Source organism: Lycorma delicatula, chromosome 3 (assembly GCF_047948215.1).
Source record: "Lycorma delicatula isolate Av1 chromosome 3, ASM4794821v1, whole genome shotgun sequence".
NCBI classification, from domain to species: domain Eukaryota; kingdom Metazoa; phylum Arthropoda; class Insecta; order Hemiptera; family Fulgoridae; genus Lycorma; species Lycorma delicatula.
The window spans coordinates 21,317,102-21,342,443 of NC_134457.1; the positions used below are offsets into that span (position 1 = coordinate 21,317,102).

At 29.7% G+C, this 25,342-nt stretch overlaps 1 protein-coding gene across 1 annotated transcript in view; it reads right to left on the minus strand.

Annotated features, from left to right (window-relative positions):
• Positions 1–210: 210 nt before the first annotated feature.
• The window catches only part of LOC142320813 (uncharacterized), a 33,084-nt gene continuing 7,952 nt past the window's right edge, over positions 211–25,342 (minus strand). Inside the window, exons 3-8 of the mRNA XM_075358791.1 lie at positions 24,508–24,657; positions 14,007–14,156; positions 11,911–12,060; positions 11,003–11,152; positions 7,079–7,228; positions 211–5,393 (exon numbers count right to left, since the gene is read on the minus strand). Of these exons, the coding sequence (XP_075214906.1) occupies positions 3,831–5,393; positions 7,079–7,228; positions 11,003–11,152; positions 11,911–12,060; positions 14,007–14,156; positions 24,508–24,657 (2,313 nt within the window). The 3' untranslated portion in view covers positions 211–3,830. The remainder of the gene's footprint in view (positions 5,394–7,078; positions 7,229–11,002; positions 11,153–11,910; positions 12,061–14,006; positions 14,157–24,507; positions 24,658–25,342) is intronic.

Here is a 25,342-nt window from a genome sequence, read left to right on the forward strand (position 1 = left end):
TGAGAAAGAACAAATGAACTTATGTTAAATCATAACCTTAAAAACTAAAAAGAAATTATGAAAATAACATAATTTAATGATACATTAGAATATCAACTGAAATCAGCATATGAACAATGATGTTAAATGAAAAAAAAAAAAAAAAAATACATGAATATACACTTTTAAATACAGATTTTGACAATATACATTTTTGACAAAGTCTGAAAAACAAGAGAACATGAAACACCTTAATTTTAATTGTAAATTTAGAAAAACATAATATCAATAGAAAAATGTAACTGGCAAACAGATGTACTACTGACATATACTATAATGTGACAAATAGTAATGAACGGATGTCATTAACTTAGCTAAACGAATTACAATAAATCTTAATTGGCACTGGCTTTTTCTGAATTAAGAACATCAACAAACTTAACGTTAAATAATTAATACATGTAATTCTAGTTTAGTGTAGAAAAAAGGCCACAATGATATTCTAATACAAAAAGAGTTAATAACAATAATCAAATTGTGATAAGTAAACATAAAAATAAAGAGTTAATTACAATATAATCGCATTGAAATTAATTGAGCACGTAAAATAGGTTGCAGCTGAACAATGACAACCTTATATTTGTAAGAGAGGAACTCACGAATGAAGGTAAAACGAATACATACAGTAAATTCCTGGGCGTAGTCCGCCGTGATGTATCAGGAATACAGTGGTGAGAATGTGCCGCTTCGAGGTTGAGCAAGACTGGGCGTCTGAAATGTGTGACAACAAGAGTAGTGTCTTAGTGTTAGTATGAGAACAATTAGAGAAACGGTGTGGAATTCGGGAACGAAGACATAACAAAAATAATTTAAGCGAGCAGTCCACTAAGGAATTACGTAAGACTGATAAAAATAATTTCTGAATACGCAAGTTGAAGAAATGACATCAGGGCAGACAAAGAAAAATATACTTCTAGAAACTATGACAATATTGAAATTGGTTGAGAATAAAAAAACACTAAGCCTAATATATACATTATGACTAAACAGCAATGAAATAATGCGTGATATAAATAAGCCAATACGATGATGCAATACTCAGACGAGCCTGAGAGAAATTGATATCGAAAATAAATCCAAATAACCTATTTAAAAATACACGTAGATAAGCCTTACAAAAAAGCAAAATAAATTACCAAGCCTGTAAACTACAAGACTCTACCATAACCTTGAATTCATTGGAATAAAACCACTTTATGCCAACGGCGTAAACAGTTATAATCAGTCAAAGGTGCAGGAAGTTACAATCCACCTCATGTTCTGTATTTTAAAATGTTAATGTCGAATAATTATTTTACTTACATCAATGTTCCGCTTAATTTTCTTCTGAATACTAAGTCTTATGAGAACAAAAATCTCGGTAAGCAGAATTTTACTGGCTTTACTAGGTAAGTTATCTAACTTATGTAAAATTTATTATCATCCATTAGTAATTGTTACTGGGTATCATCCTTGTCGCATTTTCACCACGCATCTTGGTTACTTGTGTTTCCCATCGCACCATTTTATTTTAATTTTGTTTTTTAGTCAAGTACGCAGAGGCTGGTGCAGCCAATCGCATCACACATACAGTAATAATGGTAGTGGCTGTATTTGTTGAGCTGCCACACCATACCCCGTCGGCTTGATATCAGCTAATTGAATATCAGTTTGATATTCACATGATTACAGACAAACGAAGAATCAAGTAAATATGTTACAGAGAAATTCAAAAAATATTAGATTTCATTGTTGCTCAATTTGAACATTTAAACTTGGAATTTCAAAGAATTCTTTCTTAGTGCACATTTATGTTGTAAGAAAAACTAGTATTAATCTTCATTAGTGATTTTTGGACGTTGATAAGTTACTAAAAATTAGTAACTTTAAGTTACTCTAAAAATTAAGTTAGTCTAAAAATTACTGAGTGTTTTGGGCACTGGACAATTTAGTCTCCCAAATCTCAGGGTATATGAGTCGCAGTAGGGCAGACTGAACGTTGTTTGACAGCTGGCAGTTGAAGCTAGTAGATGTGCAAAAAATGTTGGAATTCTTATACTTGGATGTAAGGTACTATGCTGTGAAGATGAATGGAAATTTCTGCCAAACTGATTAACATTTTACAATTTTATTCTGATATACACACAAATGCTGGGTAGGCCTGTGAAGAAACTTGTGCTGTTTATGGGCAAGATATGTAATCAAAAGCAATAGCCAAAAGATTTTTCAGTCATATTTTTTGTGGAAATTGTGATGTCCAGGATGGTCCTTGCAATGGACCATTCAGAGAAAGCTGGTTATAAAAAGGAGCTCGACGTTTGGTTGCCACCTGATCCAACTGAGGAAACTTTACTGGATCGAATTTCTACCTGCGAATCTCTACTGAAACGTAATGAAATTGAGCCATTTCTGAAGCTGGATGATCATTAGTGATGAAAAGTGGATAAACTAAGACAACAATGTGTGAAAAAAGACTGTGATTAAAACTAGGAGAAACTCCAGAGTCTATGGCAAAGCCAACACTGATGGCAAAGATTATGCTGTGTGTTTGGCAAGACTGGAAGGACATTGTGCAACACAACCTGCTGCCATCAGGCAGCATGATAGAAACAGACCTGTACTGTCGACAATTAGTCAGATTGCAGCTACAAAGTTTCTTAATTGGTTAACATAAAGGATATCATACACAGCGCTGATAAATCTTTAACAACCTGTCAACAATTGAAAGAACATGACTGGGAGGTTTTGATTCAGCCACCATTTAGCCTGACCCAACACCATCAGTGTATCATATGTTTCAGTCTCAGCAACAACTCCCTGAATGATATTAAATTAGCTTCAAAAAAGGACTGTGAAAACCATGGCCACAGAAACCATAAAGTTCTATTACAGCGTAGGGTTTGTGCTGTTGATGGAAAAATGGCAGGATATCGAAAAAATGGTAGATGTGGTCTCAAGATGGTATTTTTCAATAACAATTAATGTATTCTCAATTTTGGCCTCCAAAGACTAAATAAGTTTAAAGACAACGGGAAATAAAGGAAAATAATGATATAAAGGATTAAATCAGAATATTTCATCATGTAATATATAAATTTTTACAAAGCTTTGTTAATAGAATTGTACATAAATTATGCAAATGATCTTATTTATAAACTAATTAGTTTTGAACAGAGAACACAATTATGTCAAAAAAAAAAAAACAGCCACAAACTGTATATAACTGACCATATAGCAAACAGGAACAATTTATACCACTTGGTCAACCTAATTTGACTTTTATGTAAAAGTTTTTATACAAAAGTTACATGTGAAATTTTTCTAACCATTATGTTTAAAGAAATGTGTTTTTACATTACTCCCTTTATTAAATGTTACGATGTTACAGATATTGAAAGTGAATTTTTTTCTCACCAGTACGAATACAGATTCTTTTTAAATTAACCATGAGTCTAAATGTTTGCTTACAAAAATTACAAATGAATTTTATCTCATCAGCATGAATACAGTGATTGCTTTCAAACTACTGCTTTGATTTAAAAGTTTTTTACAAAAATTACAGGTGAATATCTTCTCACCGGTGTGAATAGAGAGATGGCTTTTTAAACTACACTTGAGCCTAAAGGTTTTCTTACAAAAATTACATGTGAATTTTTTCTTACCAGTATGATTAGAGAGATGAGGTTTTAAATTACTGCTTTGATTAAATGTTTTTTTACAAAAATCTTTTAACCAGTATGAATAGTGAGATGTGTTTTTAAACTACTATCATTAAACTTTTTTTTACAAAAATTACAAGTAAATTTTTTCTCTCAAGTATGAATAGATAGATGTCTTTTTAAACTACAGCTATGTCTAAAAGTATTTTTACAAAAATTGCAAGTGAATTTTTTTTCTCCAGTATGAATAGACAGATGTGTTTTTAAATTACCCTTGAGGCTAAATGTTTTGTTACAAAAATTACAAGTGAAGTTTTTCTTTCCAGTATGAATAGAGAGATGTGTTTTTAAATTACCCTTGAGGCTAAATGTTTTGTTACAAAAATTACAAGTGAAGTTTTTCTTTCCAGTATGAATAGATAGATGTCTTTTTAAACTAGAGCTTTGACTAAAAGTATTTTTACAAAAATTGCAAGTGAATTTTTTTTCTCCAGTATGAATAGAGAGATGTGTTTTTAAATTACCCTTGAGGCTAAATGTTTTGTTACAAAAATTACAAGTGAAGTTTTTCTTTCCAGTATGAATAGAGAGATGTGTTTTTAAATTACCCTTGAGGCTAAATGTTTTGTTACAAAAATTACAAGTGAAGTTTTTCTTTCCAGTATGAATAGATAGATGTCTTTTTAAACTAGAGCTTTGACTAAAAGTATTTTTACAAAAATTGCAAGTGAATTTTTTTTCTCCAGTATGAATAGAGAGATGTGTTTTTAAATTACCCTTGAGGCTAAATGTTTTGTTACAAAAATTACAAGTGAAGTTTTTCTTAACAGTATGAATAGAGAGATGTGTTTTTAAATTACCCTTGAGCCTAAATGTTTTTTTACAAAAATTACATGCAAATTTTTTCTCACCAGTATGAATATTGAGATGTCTTTTTAAATTACAATTGAGCGCAAATGTTTTTTTACAAAAATTACAAGTGAATTTCTTTTCACCAGTATGAATAGTGAGATGTGCTTTTAAATTACTGCTTGCATTAAATGTTTTTTTACAAAAACTACAAGTGAAATTTTTCTCACCAGTATGAATAGAGAGATGTCTTTTTAAACTACTGCTTGTATTAAACGTTTTTTTACAAAAATTACAAGTGAATTTCTTTTCACCAGTATGAATACAGAGATGTCTTTTTAAATTACAACTTTGATTAAACGTTTTTTTACAAAAATTGCAAGTGAATTTTTTTTCTTCAGTATGAATAGAGAGATGTGTTTTTAAATTACCCTTGAGCCTAAATGTTTTTTTGCAAAAATTACAAGTGAATTTTTTCTCTCCAGTATGAATAGAGAGAATGGCTTTTAAATTACTGCGTCGACTATAGGTTTTTTTACAAATATTTTTTGTTAAATTTTTTTTAATAACATGAATAGATAAGTGGGACTCTAAAGTAGATCTCTGTGTGAAAGACTTCTGACAAATAACACATGCGTGAATAGGAAGATTAGATGTTATGATGTTTCCTTCTTTTATTGTTTTTTCTGAAATTTGCAAGCATTTTTCTTTATAAGAAAAATTGTTGAAATCATCACATTCTTTACCGATGACATTATCACATATACAGTTATATTTTAATTTTCTGCAAGCCACACATTTTGATGTCTGTAAACTACTTTCAGTACTTCTTTCCTCCACGTCATTGATAGCTTCTTCACTAAGATCCTAAAAAAAAATAATGTAATTTTTAAGTTAAAATCTATTCAGATACTTTGTTAATTTTGATAATGGCAACTAAAATTGATAATTTATATTTAATATTAAATTATCTTTATATTTAAGTAAGCACAAAATGTTTGTTTTTTAAGCAAAAATAAAATTTTATTAGCATAAGCAGTTAATATGAAAAAAATGTAACACAATATCTTGTTATATATCAAAGCACAATATCATTTTATAATTTTTATTAGATTTTAATCCACTTGAAGAATTTAATGATATGATAAATAAGAAAACACGTTTAGTACTGGACGGGTGAGTCAAGTTAATAATGAAAGAATTATATACTGAAGATCCTAAATTATATTAATTTATCATGAAAATGTCAAACAAAAAAATTTTAATTTCTTTTTAATCCATTCTCATACAAAAAAATGAGAGTGCCATGAGAAAAGCAATGTCTGCTGAGATAAAACTTGAAATATTTGTTTGTTATTTATCTACAAGAGTGAGCTACAGATTTCTTGAGAAATGTTATCAAGTTTCTAAATCACATATATTCAGATTCATACCACAAGCTTTTAATGCAATTTATAACCTGCTGAGGAATAATTTATGTATTTAAAAGATTCCTAAATGTTTTCTGATTTTAAGAGAACACTATGAGCAACAAACTTTAGATCTTTTCAAACATAACGAAATTAATTAACACTGACATTTGGTGTTACATAGTGAACATCACTTCAGGTCAATTGTGGATTTATTGTAATATCAATGTTACAGTTTATTTTGTCAAGGTTTGGGAAAAACTCTTGTACAATTTTGGCCAAACAATGTGATAAAACAGTACAGTAGCATCTTAGCATGTAATTAACACCTGAGATCCAAATTCAATAACACATCATTTAGAAAAAATTAGTTGATTATGAGTATTGATTATTAGTTACTTATTTTTCTTCAACAGTCACTATTGATCAAATTTTCTAGTAATGATGAAAGCATCTCTTTATAAATAAATTTAAATAAATTTTTAAAACTCATAAATACCCTACTAAAAACTATACATGACGTATAGATCCTAGAAGAGTAGCCTCATGACTGTTATCAACGACCAAGAGGAATGGTATTAAGGAGTATATTTCTTACGTTTATTCATTTCTATGTTTTATGGATATTTCAACAGCAATAATACAACATGCTGTCTGTTGAGAGTTAAACAATTTGTTATGTTACAGAATTTGTTATGGCTATGCCACATTTACAGTACCATAAGAGACACAATGAAGTAGTTTTCTCTGAGGACACAATGTTCATTATAAAACTGGTTTCTGTGAATAGATTATAAATTTACTTGCAAGAATATATCAGCTGCATTTCAGTAGGTTTGTTGAGTGATGAGGAACAGTATATTTTGGTACTATGAAGAAAGAAACAAGAAAACACAAACAAAGAAACAAGAACACAAAACAAGAAACAATAAAACCTCGCACAAAATGTTTATTCTTTATCAAAAGCCATGACTTTTCAGAAGTGACTTGTGACTTGTCGACTACAATCCTACATATACTGTTTTATCATTTCACATATAATTTTGTATCACTTTTTTTAAAGCTTTTAATCAAAATATCTAGTGTTAAACTTGAATGCTAAATATTAGGTAAACCATCAAACAGTAAATGAAAATATCTTACTTGTCTACATGTTCTCAGTTTATCATCTGTCATAACAACAGGAGCAATCAAATGTTCTGTTCGCTCTGTTTCATGCTTGATTTCTTTTTTAATACTGGAAGATAATGGATCTTCATCAAAAAATGAACTATCAGTTTGTGCATCCATACTCTGCAGCAAAACATAAAGTAATAATAATAATTTATCTTTATATAATTAACATTTATAAAAAATATATCTATTTTTCTTACAATGTTAAATAAATTGATTTTCATTGAAATAATTCATCCGTGTGAGTACTTTTATAATAATATTCAACTGGAACCTTTAAGTATATAATCACACATGATAGTGCTAGATAAGGGAAATATTGTAGGGCCAATACCTACAATAAATTAATACTATTATAATTAATATTACAGTAAATTAATAGATCAATAGAAAAATGTTTGCACTGAAGCACAATCTAAATGGTTTGGTAAAAGAAACAGGTTGCTGGTATAAATATAAAGAAACAAATCAACCTTGTTTGGAAACAAAAATGCAGTGACATAGAATAAGGATTATTGAAACCTACAACAAAGTTTCTTGTAACTGAACATGCTTCGTAAAGGCAAGGATAGCTTTGTACTCTTTTAAAACATCTTTGTAAACAATGTTAAATGTGGGTATAAAATGCATATTTAGTCACCTTTGTTTAAGGCATGAGGCATCTGCTCACTGTATTTTATTTTTTATGTATTGTTGTACAAAATGTTTATCTACCGTAAAATGTTAGATGCAATCTGTTAAACAAAGTTATTTACCCCTCTATACTCCACTAATAAATGTGTTTTACCATATAAATCAAAATATATCATGTCAGACATGAATGCTAAATGATATGTTATTATAAACAGTAAATAAAAATATCATTATGAGTAGAATAATTGAGAATTCTTACAAAAACTAGGTTTTATGTTTTTAACTTAAACCAAGATAAAGAAGAAAATAGCTTAATTGTTTAAATATTATCCGCTGTCTTGGCAAGATGTACAAATAAATATGCTTGTTGCCCTGCTTCAAGCATGTTTTCTTTTTTAATGGACAAGGATAATGGATTTTCTTTCAAAAATGAACCACTAGTTTGTGCATCCATACTCTGCAAAAAATATAAAGTAATAATAATGTGTGTCTTAAAGTAAGGGTGGTTAATAAAATATTACTGAAACTTAATATCTGATGAGTCAAGAGCTTCGGCCTAACTGTAATGTCAAAGATACTTTAAGACATATTGTGGATCAGAGCATGTTCCAAAGCACCAACCTGTGTCGGTTATGTATGGAAATGACTTGCTATAAAAATAATCTATGCTTATAACAAATATGCAAATGATCCCAAATGATCCTGTATATAAACAAATTAGTTTTGAACAGAGAACACAATTATGTAAAAAAAAAAAAAAAAGCCACAACTGCAAAAGACCCTACAGGAAACAGCGACAATTAATGCCACTCTGTCAACCTAATATGACTTTTGTGTAAAGGTTTTTAGATAAAAGTTACATATGAAATTTTTCTAACAATTATGAATAGAGAAATGTGTTTTTAGATTGCGCCCTTGAATAATGTTTTGTTACAAATATTAAAAGTGAATTTCTTTTCACCAGTATGAATATAAAGATGTCATTTGAAATTACTGCTGTGATTAAAAGTTTTTTAACAAAAATTACAAATGAATTTAATCTCAACAGTATGAATAGTGAGACATCTTTTTAAACTACAGTTTTGATTAGAAGTTTTTTTACAAAAATTAAAAGTGAACTTCTTTTCACCAGTATGAATAGAGAGATGTGTTTTTAAATTACAGCTTTGATTAAAAGTCTTTTTACAAAAACTACAAGTACACTTTTTCTCACCAGTATGAGTAGACAGATATTTTTTTAAACTATTGCTTTGATTAAACGTTTTTTTTTACAAAAATTACAAGTGAACTTCTTTTTACCAGTATGAATAGAAAGTAGTCTTTTTAAACTACTGCTTGTATTAAACATTTTTTTACAAAAATTACAAATGAATTTCTTTTCACCAGTATGAATACAGAGATGTCTTTTTAAATTAAAACTTTGATTAAACGTTTTTTTATAAAAATTGCAAGTGAATTTTTTCTTTCCAGTATGAATAGAGAGAATGGTTTTAAATTACTGCATCGACTATACGTTTTTTTACAAATATTTCTTGTTAAATTTTTTTAACAACATGAATAGATAAGTACTCTAATGACTCTGATAAGTACTCTAGGGACTCTAAAGTTGAACTCTGTGTAAAAGACTCCTGACAAATAACACATGTGTGAATAGGAAGATGAGAAGTTATGATGTTTCTTTCTATTACTGTTTTTTCTGAAATTTGCAAGTATTTTTCTTTATAAGAAAAATTGTTGAAATCATTCTTTACCAATGACATTATCACGTAAACAGTTATATTTTAATTTACTGCAAACCACACATTTTGATGTCTGTAAACTACTTTCAGTACTTCTTTCCTCCAATCATTGATAGCTTCTTCACTAAGATCCTAAAAAAAATAATGTAATTTTTAAGTTAAAATCTATTCAGATACTTTGTTAATTTTAATAATGCCAACTACAAATTGACAATTTTTACTTAATATTAAATTATCTTCATATTTAAATAAGAACAATATGTTTCTTTTGTCAGCAGCAAAAATAAAATTTTATTAGTATAAGCAGTTAATAAGAAAAAAAATGTAACACAATTTCCTATGTGCTATATGTATAGAAACTAAAACTGGTCTGACAAAAAATAATCTAATAATGGCAAAATAAAAAACAAATATAAAAAAAATTACTTCAGTTTAGTTCTGTTAACATTAACTGAATATAGAAATCCGGCAGTAAATGTAGATATTTTCCAAACTCATCCTTAGATTAAGATATTGGTTATTAAATTTCTTGACATAAAATCAAACACAGAGAAGCGTAATAAGATCATTTTATAATTTCAATTAGATTTTAATCCACTGGAAGGATTTAATGAAATTAAAATAAGAAAACAGGTTTAGTGCTGGACGGGTGAGTCATGTTAATAATGAAAGAAGTATATACTGAAGATCCAAAAATATATAAATTGACAATGAAAATTTCAAACAATGAATTCTAATTTCTTTTTAAACCATTCTGATGCACAAAAATGTAAGTGCCATGAATGTCTGCTGAAATAAATCTTAAAAAAATTGTACATTATTTATCTATAGGAGTGAGTTACACATTTCTTAAGAAATGTTATAATGTTTCTAAATAGCGTATATTCAGATTCATACCACAAGTTTGTAATGAAATTTATAACCTGCTTAGGAATAATTTATAGATAATAGATAAGATAAGCAATAGATTTTTGGTAATAGATTTATAGATAATTTTTTTTTTTAACAAATTTCAGCCCAAGGATGTAATTTAATTTTGTGACAAAATAGAAAAGTATACTTCTGATAATTCCCTCACAAACCTCATAAATACCATAATAACAACTGTATGTGAAGTATAGATCCTGGAAATGTAGCCTCATGGGTCTTATCAAAACCAATAGTAAAGGTATTAAGAAATATGTTTCTTACATTTATTAGTTTCCGTGTTTTATGGATATTTCAACAGCAATAATACAACACGCTGTCTCTTGGGAGATAAACAGTTTGTTATGATATAAATTTGTTACGGCTGTGAGACATAAACAGCACAAACCTTGCACAGAATTTATTTTTCAAAAGCCATGAGTTTTCAGGAGTGACTTGTAACTCGTGTCACGTCAGCTACAATCCTCCACATACTGTTATATCATTTCACATACTGTTTGTTATCATTTTTTATCCTTTTAATCAAAATATCTAGTGTTAAACATGAATGCTAAATATTAGGTAAACCATTAAAGAGTAAATGAAAATATCTTACTTGTCTAGATGTTGTCAATTTATCATCTGTCATGGCAACAGGTACAAACAAATATTCTCTTTGCTCTGTTTCATGTTTGATTTCTTTTTTAATACTGGAGGATAATGGATCTTCATCCAAAAATGAACTACCAATTTGTGTATCCATACTCTGCAACAAATATAATGTATAAATAATAATTACATTCATAGCGCCTGAAAAACATCTATTTTTTTATCATAAAATAAATTGATTTTCACAGAAATAACTCACCTGTGTGAGTGCTATAATAATATTCAACTGAAATCGTTCAGTATGTAATCATACATGATAGCATCAGAACAGAGAAAACTTGTAGCCATTGGCATTAGTTAATAGATCAACAGAAAAATCTTTGTGCCTAAGCACAATCTAAATGGTTTGGTAACAGACACACAGTTAACCAATGGAAACATAAAGAAACACATCAATCTTGTTTGAGAACAAAAATTCAGTGACTTAGAATGAGTAGTATTGAAAACTATAATAAAAATTCTCGTACATAAAAGCAAGGATATTATTATACTGCTTTAGTACTACCTTTGTAAACAATGTTGAATCTGGGTATAGAATAACATATAGCAAGCTTTGCGTATAGGATAAGGCATCAGCTCACTGTACTTTCTTTGTCCATATTGTAGTAAAAAACATTGTATGGTAAAATGGTAGAGACAATCTGTTGATCAAAGTTATTTACCTCTCCAAACTCTACTAATAGCTTTTTTTTACAATAAAAATCAAAATATCTCATGTTAAACATGAATGCAAAAATTACATAAGCCATAACAGTAAATAAAAGTATCTTGAATAATAGAAACAACCATAATTCTTAAAATAAGTAGGTTTTACATTTTTAACTTCCAACAAAGTTAAAATAGAAAAAAGCTTACTTGTTTAAATATTGACAGTTCATTATCTGTTTTGGCAAGAGGTACAAACAAATATTCTGTTTGCTTTGTTTCATGAATGTCATCTTTTTTAATAGGCAAGGACAATAGATCTTCTTCCATAAATGAATTCCCAAATTGTGCATCCATACTCTGCAAAAAATATAGAGTAAAAATAATATTTTATAACATTAGTGGAACTTAAAATAAGCGAGGATAATGAAATGTTACTAAAATTTAACATTTGATGAAGTTATGACCTTGGGTCTAACTATAATGTTAAAGATATTTCAAAATATGTTATGGATCAGAGCACGTTCCAAAGCACCAATCTGTGTCAGTTATATATGGAAATGACTTACTATAAAAATAATATATGTTTATAACAAACAGCATGTGAAAAGCACCGTTTTATGGCATAACATTATGAACACTTATTTCTAAATTTCAAAAATATATACATTAATAGCCAATAACAGTAGAGGTCATTGTTTATAATTACCTACAAAAATACAATTTTTGGCAAAAGAAAAGTTTTCACTGGGTATATAGACTATGATGCTTAAATAAACAGAGATTACTACACATTTTGTAAGTATTAATGGAAGACAATTTAGTTGTACCGAAGATAAGTTAATTATTACAGAATAAAAAAAAATTAACAATAACATAATATAAAGCAGTCTTCCATGAGCTATTAGGAGTAGATGAATCAAAAGGCGGTGCCCTAACCTGACCCTTGTTATAACTTCCTCACAACCATTTTGGACTGATAAATGCCAGCATTAATACTGAACGATCAGCATAATAAAACATGACATTTCAATATTATATTCTGTTTTTAATAAAAGTATACTACTCAGCGTGCCTTATTTCATCTACAAGCTCATCCCTTTTTCATTAATCTGACATATTAACAAGTGATGTGAAAACTTGTAAAACTTTAGCCTCCCGTACACCATTATCAACCATTAATAAACAAATTACAGATTTTTCTGATGAGCAGCCCTCCATGGCGTGAGTGGTAGCATCTCGGCCTTTCACCCGGAGGTCCTGGGTTCAAATCCCAGTCAGGCATGGCATTTTTCACACATGCTACAGAACACTCATCTCATCCTCTGCGGAAAGAATTGCTTGACTGCAGACCAAGAGATTAATATCACTGAATTGAATTCACTACCTGGTCTGTCTGCACTTAACACTTAATCATACATAAGAATTTCCTTCTGCCGAATTTTCTGCTACTCTCTTTTATATTTTTGTACAAATAGACCTATTACCTTTTATACAAGTATTCAAGAGAAGAAAGTCTGTACTGTTTTCAGACTGTAAAGAGGGAAAAAGCCTCCTAAGTATAAGAGAGCCTCCATTCATTTATTACAATGCTACACAGAATTAAAGATCTCCAAAACATCTATTTTGTTACGGTCATAAAATAACTGATTTTCAGAGAAATAACTCATCTGTGTGAATGTTTCAATAGTAGTATGAACTGGCATCTTTCAGTATATTATCAGACTTAATAGTGCCAGAACACATATATATTGTAGCATTAGCATTAATTATTCTATCAATAGAAAAATGTTTGCACCTAAGCACAATCTAGATGATTTGGCAAAAGATAAAGGTATCTGGTGCAAACATAAAAAAAATCATCAATCTTGTTTGAAAACAAAAATGCAGTGACCTAGAATGAGGATATCAAAAACTACAACAAAGCTTTGTGCTGTATTATTACTACCTTTTTAAACAATGTTGAATCTGGGAATAAAATGAATAATGTTTGGACAGCTTTGTTTATAGCATGACGCATCAGCTCACTGTATTCTCTTTTTTACATATTGTTATAAAAAATGATTATCTACGTAAAATGCTAGAGGCTATCTGTTCATCAAAGCTACTTACCTCCTTATATTCCATTAATAACTGGTTTTTACACTATAAATCAAAATATCACATCTCAGACATGAATGCTGAATCATATGTGGGTCATAAACAGTAAATACAAATATCATGAGGAATAGAAAAATTGAAAATTCTTATAATAACTAGGTTTTAAATTTCTAACTTAAACCATGATAAAATAGAAAATAGCTTACTTGCTTAAATGTTGTCGGTTCATCAGCTGTCTTGGCATGATGTACAAACAAATATTTTCTTTGCTCTGTTTCATGCAAGTTTTCTTTTTTAATCGGCAAGGACAATGGATCTTCTTCCAAAAATGAGTTACCAGTTTGTGCATCCATACTCTGTAACACAATAAAAAATAATTTAATATAACAGCAGAATTTAAAATAAATTTGGTTAATGAAATGTTATTGAATTTACAACAAATAAATAAACCGCTTATCAACAATTATAATGTAACATGTCCAAGGGCTTTCAAAAAGTAATTTCCATAATCAGGAAGACACTAAGAACTTGCTGTGAATGACAGATCATCACCTAATTTGTCATTTAAAATTAAAGCCTTCGATTGTAAAAGGCAGCTGATATAGGAAGCCTATACTACTTCTTGTCGGTAAACCACATAAATAAACTATTTTTTTTTACTATATAAATAGACTATTTTTTGGCCATTCTGATATTCATCATGTTGCCTAAACTATTTTTAGCCACCATTTTCAAACAGAAATCTTTCAATATCGTTTTTCTTTTTTCCAGTGCGAAACTGGTTTCCTACACTCAATTCATCACAAATCTACTTTAGAGATCCCCTAATCTATACAAAATAGCGCAATAATTTTTTATCCCATAAAAATTACTACTTTCTTTCTTTTAGTGACATTACACTAAATTACACCATGCAGAAGCAAAATTTCAATCATGATCACTACTGCAGCAAACTAAACCTTATAATTACAACGTTCAATGAATACTGGTACTGTGCTACTTTTCTGAATAAAAGTTTACTAAAATACAATAGGACAGTGTGTGTAGGCTTATACATCCGGTCATTAGCATTATTTTTTTTTTTTTTTTGTCTTCAGTCATTTGACTGGTTTGATGCAGCTCTCCAAGATTCCCTATCTAGTGCTAGTCATTTCATTTCAGTATACCCTCTACATCCTACATCCCCAACAATTTGTTTTACATACTCCAAACGTGGCCTGCCTACACAATTTTTCCCTTCTACCTGTCCTTCCAATATTAAAGCGACTATTCCAGGATGCCTTAGTATGTGGCCTATAAGTCTGTCTCTTCTTTTAACTATATTTTTCCAAATGCTACTTTCTTCATCTATTTGCCGCAATACCTCTTCATTTGTCACTTTATCCACCCATCTGATTTTTAACATTCACGTATAGCACCACATTTCAAAAGCTTCTAATCTTTTCTTCTCAGATACTCCGATTGTCCAAGTTTCACTTCCATATAAAGCGACACTCCAAACATACACTTTCAAAAATCTTTTCCTGACATTTAAATTCATTTTTGATGTAAACAAATTATATTTCTTACTGAAGGCTCGTTTAGCTTGTGCTATTCAGCATTTTATATCGCTCCTGCTTCGTCCATCTTTAGTAATTTTACTTCCCAAATAACAAAATTCTTCTACCTCCATAATCTTTTCTCCTCCTATTTTCACATTCAGTGGTCCATCTTTGTTATTTCTACTACATTTCATTACTTTTGTTTTGTTCTTGTTTATTTTCATGCGATAGTTTTTGCGTAGGACTTCATCTATGCCGTTCATTGTTTCTTCTAAATCCTTTTTACTCTCGGCTAGAATTACTATATCATCAGCAAATCGTAGCATCTTTATCTTTTCACCTTGTACTGTTACTCCGAATCTAAATTGTTCTTTAACATCATTAACTGCTAGTTCCATGTAAAGATTAAAAAGTAACGGCGATAGGGAACATCCTTGTCGGACTCCCTTTCTTATTACAGCTTCTTTCTTATGTTCTTCAATTGTTATTGTTGCTGTTTGGTTCCTGTATATGTTAGCAATTGTTCTTCTATCTCTGTATTTGAACCCTAATTTTTTTTAAATGCTGAACATTTTATTCCAGTCTACGTTATCGAAAGCCTTTTCTAGGTCTATAAACGCCAAGTGTGTTGGTTTGTTTTTCTTTAATCTTCCTTCTACTATTAATCTGAGGCCTAAAATTGCTTCCCTTGTCCCTATACTTTTCCTGAAACCAAATTGGTCTTCTCCTAACACTTCTTCCACTCTCCTCTCAATTCTTCTGTATAAAATTCTAGTTAAGATTTTTGATGCATGACTAGTTAAACTAATTGTTCTGTATTCTTCACATTTATCTGCCCCTGCTTTCTTTGGAATCATAACTATAACACTTTTTTTGAAGTCTGATGGAAATTCCCCATTTTCATAAATATTACACACCAGTTTGTATAATCTATCAATCGCTTCCTCACCTGCACTGCGCAGTAATTCTACAGGTATTCCGTCTATTCCAGGAGCCTTTCTGCCATTTAAATCTTTTAATGCTCTCTTAAATTCAGATCTCAGTATTGTTTCTCCCATTTCATCCTCCTCAACTTCCTCTTCTTCCTCTATAACACCATTTTCTAATTCATTTCCTCCGTATAACTCTTCAATATATTCCACCCATCTATCGACTTTACCTTTCGTATTATATATTGGTGTACCATCTTTGTTTAACACATTATTACATTTTAATTTATGTACCCCAAAATTTTCCTTAACTTTCCTGTATGCTCCGTCTATTTTACCAATGTTCATTTCTCTTTCCACTTCTGAACACTTTTCTTTAATCCACTCTTCTTTCACCAGTTTGCACTTCCTGTTTATAGCATTTCTTAATTGCCGATAGTTCCTTTTACTTTCTTCATCACTAGCATTCTTATATTTTCTACGTTCATCCATCAGCTGCAATATATCGTCTGAAACCCAAGGTTTTCTACCAGTTCTCTTTATTCCGCCTAAGTTTGCTTCTGCTGATTTAAGAATTTCCTTTTTAACATTCTCCCATTCTTCTTCTACATTTTCTACCTTATCTTTTTTACTCAGACCTCTTGCGATGTCCTCCTCAAAAATCTTCTTTACCTCCTCTTCCTCAAGCTTCTCTAAATTCCACCGATTCATCTGACACCTTTTCTTCAGGTTTTTAAACCCCAATCTACATTTCATTATCACCAAATTATGGTCGCTATCAATGTCTGCTCCAGGGTAAGTTTTGCAGTCAACGAGTTGATTTCTAAATCTTTGCTTAACCATGATATAATCTATCTGATACCTTGCAGTATCGTCTGGCTTTTTCCAAGTGTATATTCTTCTATTATGATTTTTAAATTGGGTGTTGGCAATTACTAAATTATACTTCGTGCAAAACTCTATAAGTCGGTCCCCTCTTTCATTCCTTTTGCCCAGCCCGTATTCACCCACTATATTTCCTTCCTTGCCTTCTCCAATGCTTGCATTCCAATCTCCAACTATTATTAAATTTTCATCTCCTTTTACGTGTTTAATTGCTTCATCAATCTCTTCGTATACACACTCTACCTCATCATCATCATGGGCGCTTGTAGGCATATAGACGTTAACAATCGTTGTCGGTTTAGGTTTTGATTTTATCCTTATTACAATGATTCTATCATTAGCATTATATTGCCCTATTATTAGAATGAGCGATAATATTATGGCAGGATGGTTATATTTATAAAGAAACATTTTGGGAGGATAAGTCATTATAATTACCGTACAAAAATATTGTCAGACAACTCTATTCTCAGGAAAAATAAATATTTACAGTAAACACTGCTAGAGTAATCTAAAACTGAATATGTAGATACTTTTAATACGTACTACAGTACATAAAAACTGTGATACAAACTAACTGCCAATAAAATGAATACATTATACAAGAGGCCTTCTACTGTATTTCTTTATTTAATTTATATTTTTAAAAAAACAATAATTTAATACATACTACTGTATTATAGTACATATGTTATTTAAAAAAATTAAAAATACCTTTTCTTATATTGGTCCAGATAATCCGGAAGTCTGGTTGAATGGGGTCCAGTTAAATGGGGTTGTACTGGAAGTGTTATAGATTATAACAGCAGTGTATGTTTGGTTAGATTTGATTATAAATGAATTATTTTCTTTTAATTTAATTTCTACATTTAAAAAATTGAAATTAACGATCTGACAAACAAAATCATAAAATATATTATTTACAACTTTAAAAATATAAATACATTTTCAAGAATGAATACACTACAGAAAATGTTAAATCAACTAAATACTAAAGCCTTTATTTTAAAACCACTACCAAAAATTCATAAAATAGAAATGCCAATGAGACCTCTAATAAATTGTATTAATTCACCCACATATCTACTAAGTAAAATTTTATCTAACACTTTAAAAGAATGCATCATAATCAATAATAAATTAATTAAAAAAATGAATATGAATTAGTAGTTATAATTAATAAAATTTTACATAAACAACACAACTAAACTCATAACAATAGATATAAAAGATTGTTCACTAATATCAATACCAACAAAACAATTGATATAACTAATAGCATAAAAGTAACAAAAATTAACAAAATTAAAGATAGACAACATAGTACAGAAAGTAATAAAATTATAAAAATTATGCATCAAATATAACTACTTCAAATTCAATAATAATAAATATCATCAACATAGAAAGCTCTTAGTCTTAGTATGGGTTCAGCACTCTCGTTTATATTAGCTAAAATCTTCATGAACGACTTAGAAAATAATAATTTACATAACATTTATAAAAAACATCAAATTTTATTATATAAGAGATACATAGACGACATATTAATCATATATAACCAATAATACAATGATGAAGAAAACAAAATAATGAAATTAATTCATTAAATAACTACATAGAATCTGAGTTAACTCAAGAAAACTGTACATAAAGTTTTTGTACCTAAAAATTATAATAAATTAGATATTGACATTTTTTAGGAAACCTACCAAACAAGATATAATAATCCAAAATTACTCATTTCATCCTTGGAATCATAAAATTGCTACATTTAATACATTAATTTATAAAGCATTAAAATATTTAAACAATAACAATATAAATTTAAAAAATGAATTGATATTAAATACATCGCTACAATCAATAGATATAATGAATATTAATAAATAAATTATATACTAAAATAAAGTACAAAATATACAGAAAAGATAAAATAAAGTTAACCAATCATATAAACAGTAATGAATATGCTTAAATCGGAATTATAGGAAGTTCAGCAAAATGTTTAAATTACTTGGATTAAAGCTGCTTAGATGATTAACAATAAAATAATAAAAATGTAGAGATCTTTTGAAAGCAATAAAAAACAATGATAAATTTCATCTAAATAAACAGGGTATGTAGTTTAATATGTACAGATTGCAATATAAAATATGTCGGCATGATTAATCGTTCATTTTCAATCAGCATCAAAGAACATATAAATAAAAGTTACATAAAAAAATCAAATTTTACTAAACACTAAATTTTTATCAAAATGAAAATCATAATTGCAACCCAGACAATTTTTTTAACTTCATTATTCTGATAATATATACAAAACTTAATATTTTGGAAAAATTTCATATATATTTAAATAATAACAAATTGATAAATGTGCAAAAAAAATTTGATTAACACTTTATTGAAACAAATATTGAATACTTATTTTAACTTTTAGGTTGGCCAACTGATACCCTCCCCCAAACTATACATAATAATTGAGACTACTATATGGACAGCAAGTACTACGTTGGCATAATTTTAACACATATGACTATCAATTGTGATATATACAAAAAAATATTATATATAGAATATGTGAAGTTTTATTTATTATTACATACATAATAACTTAGTGTGTTCCTGATGAAGGATATTACTTTCTGAAAGCACTTGGACATCATATATTATAACTGTTGGTAAGCGGTTTAAATATTTATTATAATTTTTTTAATATACCAACGGGCCAAGTTAAACAAAGTCAATTACTGAAATATATTATCTGATGGATGCAAAAAGCACAATTAAATGTTGTGTAAGTATCACTGTAAGGTAATTAACATTTCTAAAATAAACAAATGCCAGGGTATTATTTATCGCTTAGCATAATATGACATAGCATTTCAGTGTTACATGTGTTTCTAACACAACTATACTACTCAGCTTGCCTTGTTTCATTGACAAACTTCTTTCCCTATATTTGGAAAAGTTACAAAGTTTGATCCTAATCATTATGCCCAACATGTTCTTTATTGCAAGTAATAAAGTTCTACAATGTGGGCAGCAACTAAAAAACCAAAATCATTACACAAGACGGTAATTGTAATCATCATGTGGTCTATCTGCACTTAACAGTTAAATGTGCGAACTGTGTTTTTCATGTTGTGAAATTTTCTTTTGAGTGTGAAACGAGTGTTTTTGTTTATCATTTTCTTGTCTCTTATTACGCAAGGTATCAATGATAGGTTCTAACTCTTTGTACACAGCTTTGCTGAAACAAACCATCACTGCCTGTCTTTCTGGTACTTTTTATTGAACAAGTTCTTCCAATTCTTCTTTCATTAAATCTGACATAGTAACATGTCATTTGAAAATTTCTAAAACTGCAGCCTCCTATATCCCTTTATCAAGCCTTAATAAACATATATTTTTTGGAAGAAAATTTCAGGGGAAGCAAGCAAATTAATTTATTATTGTTGTGAAAATAATTATTCAGTTTCTTTGTAAAATTATAGTTGTTGGGTCAAAAGTTAGGTAACCACAAATGAAACCCAAATATAGAAAACCTAATTAAAAAATAAAATAAAATAATAAACATTAAATAATTTTTGAAAAGAAAATCAAAAAATAAATAATTAAAATAACCATTAAAATTACTAAAATAAAAAATTCTAAACAAAAAGGGGAAAGAACCAAAAAGTGTATAAAAAATTTTTAAAAAAAACCCGCTCTTAAACGCCCAGGGTGATACCCGTGTTATTAATTTATCAGCTGCTACTACACTATGCCTGAAATGTGATAAAATATTTCTACATGTTTTAATTAAACCTGGTAGCCATCACATTGTGAAATCGTATCATTTACTACTAGATTAAACTTATGAGCAACACACAGAAGGTTACGTAAACCTAAAATGTTTATGGCATATTTGGTATTCGCCCCTGTCCGAAGTTCCTGTCACAATTGTATTACCAATATTTATTATTATGTTCGTGGAAAACCTCTTTTAATTTTCTGACCAAATACTGTCCTGTATGAGTTTCCTGCAATTGTGTTGTACATAAAATGAAGGACATTAACTCACCCCATCTTAGTTCAAAAAATGACTAATTACGGTCAGAAAAGAAGCCGTATTTCTTGATGTACAAATGGCCGTTGTTATTGAGAAATAAGAAATTTTGTCTAATACATATTCAACAATTGATTATGCGTTTTTATAAATGTTTGGGATAGTTGAATTCATTATTTTTTTCCTGCTCAGAAAGGTGAAGCGCGGCTCGAGTTCTTGTAACAATATTTTAAACCCTTCCTCATCTTCTACAATAGACAGGTGCTGTAAATCTTTGAAAATAATTTCTGCCACTAAATTACCAATTTTATTAACTCTCTTTACAGACAAATCTTATTCATGTATTGCAGAAACGACTGGGTTAAATTTTTAGAAGTGACATAGATGACGGAGGAGATATGGAAATTGATGGGAATGCCATTGACTGATTTTTCTTGCTATTTGCAATCTTTGAACCTTTTTCTGAACAGCTCGACTCTTCCGTGGAATCGAAACATTCAGTGATTTCAAAATCAGCTTGGGTTTGTGCTGGTATAATTCCAGTTTCGTAAACTCCTACGTGTTTTCTTAAATATGATCTTTTTAGTTTTGTTTTACGTACTTTACAAATTGCTCTTCTTGATGAAATGTTCTTAAAAAAGATACCGGAACGTTTATTCATGTTAAAAAAAAAAAATGTAACGGGACGGCCAGCAACTCGTAAACAAGTATAGTCGAGCAGGCCAACTAACTTTTAATTACAAAAAAAAAATTATTTTACTTATGTACCAGACCGAAAGATAATTATAAAATAATAGAATAAGAATGAATTCACTTTTAAAATAATTACAAAGATTATTACCGCCCAACAAATTTAAAGAGCAGAAATATAGTTAAATTCACCGTACCGTAATTAATATACGTTGCACTAAATAAGAAGATTACGTTTTATTTACGCAGATAAAAAAACCAGTGGTAGAATATTAATAATGGGAGCATATATTTAATTAATTGCACAAAGTTGAGCAAAGCTTCATCTGTGTTACGTATGGGTGCACCTTATTAATTATTTAGTTTTCCCGACTAACAAATTATATAAGTCTGTATTATTTATAATGTTGTACCCGCTTTAACAAGCGGTCCAATTAATACGAGGCTCGGCTAATAAATTTTGTACACTAGTGTGCTACATGGAGAAAAAAGGTATTGTCAAGTTGGGTGTGACAGCACATGATACCTAAAATCCCCCTCTACAAACCTTCGATAATGCGTTGAAATCAGTTTACAGTTTTGTTTTCAGTAGCAGTTAAAATGGAGTCGAGTACGACAAATATGTCACCACGGTCAAAACAGCGTCCGGTGATAGACCTTTTAAAGCAGAAAATTTCAAACCTAATATTTATCACCGTTTAGAAGCGGTTTACGGTAGTAAAACTGTTAATACGTGGGCGTTGAAGTTTCGCGAATATGAAGATGACCAGTTTCTGTAACTGATGAAAAACATAGGAAGGAGATGGACGAATTGCTTCAAACTGACCTGCGAATCACATTGCAACGCATCGCTAATCAGTTAGGAATATCTAAAGAACGACTAGGCCATATTAATGAGAAATTGGGTTACCGTGAAATCTATGCACCATGCAAACTAACCCTCCGGGTTAGTCTAGTGGTGAATGCGTCTTCCCAAATCAGCTGACTTGGAAGTCGAGAGTTCCGGCGTTAAAGTCAGTTATTCTTACATGGATTTGAATACTAGATCGTGGATACCAGTGTTCTTTGGTGGTTGGGTTTCAATTAACCACACATCTCAGGTCATTCACACGTCGAACCGATACTATACAAGACTACACTTCATTTACACTCAAACATATCATCCTCTGAAGTAATATCTGAACGGTAATTAACAGAAGCTAAACTAAAAGAAGAAAGATGAAAGGGTACCGCGCAAACTGACAGACGGCTCCCCACAGGTCGAAGTTTAGCCTATTCCGCATTCGTGTGACTTTCTCTTGTTCCCTCATCTCAAAGTTAATCATTACACCACTGACACTGAGGTGAAGGAATCTATGGCATGTTGGATCCGAGAAAGACCACCAGAATTTTTCAGTGACGGAATGTAAAAACTTGTCACACGTCAGGAAAAGTGTATCAGTGTAAACGGGAATTATATTGAAAAATAAATACTGTACTAAATAAATACTTTGCAGCTAAGGTATTGTAGTTTTATTCATTTTTTTTTATTATTTCTTTCCAATATCTATTTTCATTCCCATGCTACGCATATATTGGGTTGCTTGGTATTTCTCCTGCCACCACCCCATTCGGTCACCATAACCGTACCATCAAATGTCTATGCCACAAAGGGCTACTGAGCCTCGAACAGTTTAGCGATCAGTATACTAAGTAGCTCCTAGGGCTTACCTAAAAGCGGGAGCGGACTAAGCGCGGTGCCATACACCACCAGCTTTACGTGTCCCAAATGCTCACTTGTCATATATTTGCTAAAATGGGTAGATGCTAGCGCATATATGTGAAAAATTTATCAGCCGCGCTACTTATTGAACTACTTAGAGGTTTTCATTCTTAAAATAGAGAAGTGAACAACACAGAATCATTTTTCAGTACCACATATCTTTGGGAATTATTTTTGAACATACGTATTATACGAAGATCTTGACTTGCTGATGAGACCCTGTTGATTGTTTACAAACGAATATCATCATAACGAACTAATTGCCAGGCAGTGACCAATGCAATGCAATATTAAATATAACACTGACTTTTAGATTGGTATTTATATTTATATATATATATAATGTTGTTTTTTTTTTGTAATATAAACTTTGTAAACACTCATTTAAAATAAAAATTTAAATAATGTGTATTTTAATAGTCACAATTATAGATTGAAATAAATATTAGTTTGTTATTATATGTATTATGAACTATCTGCAAAGATAAAATTGTTTTGATAAAATATATGGTACCTGCTGCCCTGCCAATTTTTTAGAATATATTGATAAATAATATTTGACGTAATAAAATTCATGGATGAGAATTTGAACTCAGAAAGAAGAAACAATTAAACTTCTTTCTCCCATCTCTTTATGGGGTTTGATTAAGATCAACTACCATTAGAAAGTACCTTAACTATAGAAGCTGAATTAAATTATGTGAAGAAATGTACTTACAAAGTTTTCAACAATGTGGGTCACAAACAGTAAATAGAAATATGTTGATGAATAGAAAAATTGAGAATTCTCATAATAACTAGTTTTAAATTTATAACTTAAAACTAGATAAATAGAAAATAGCTTACTTGTTTAAATATTGTCGGTTCATCAGCTGTCTTGGCATGAGGTACAAACAAATATTCTTTTTGCTTTTTTTCATGCATGTATTCTTTTTCAATAGGCAAGGAAAATGGAACTTCTTCCAAAAATGTATTCCCAGTTTGTACATCCATACTCTGCAAAAAATATAAAGTAAAAATATTATTTTATTATATTAGTGGAACTTAAAATAAGCTTTGTTAATGAAACATTACTGAAATGTAACATCTGATGAAGTTAATAACTTGGATATAAATATAATGTCAAAGAATTCAAAACATGTTATGGATCAGAGCGTGTTCCAAACCACCAACTAGTGTTGATTATGTATGGAAAAGACTTACTCTAAAAATAATATATGTTTATAACAAACAGCACATGAAAACTAGTTTTATGGAATAACTGAATGATTACAGAATTCTAAATGTCAAAAATATTTACATTAGTAGACAATCAGTAGAGATCATTGTTTTTTATTACCTAAAAAATACATTTTTTGGCAAAGAATAGTTTTCACTGGGTATATAGACTATGATGCTTAAGTAAGCAAGGATTACTACACGTTTTGTAAGTATTAATAGAAGGCAATTTAGTTGTAAAGAAGAAAATAAGTTAATTATTAAAGAATCAAAAAATTTACAGATGAGAGAAACAATAATAAAAGAGTAAGACATCAGTAACATTATATAAAGCAGTCTTCCACGAGCTATTAGAAGTACAAGAGTCAAAATGTGGTGTCCTAACCTGACCCTAGTTATAACTTCCTCGCACAACCAATAGGATTGATAAATGCCAGCATTAACACTTAACAATCAGCATAAT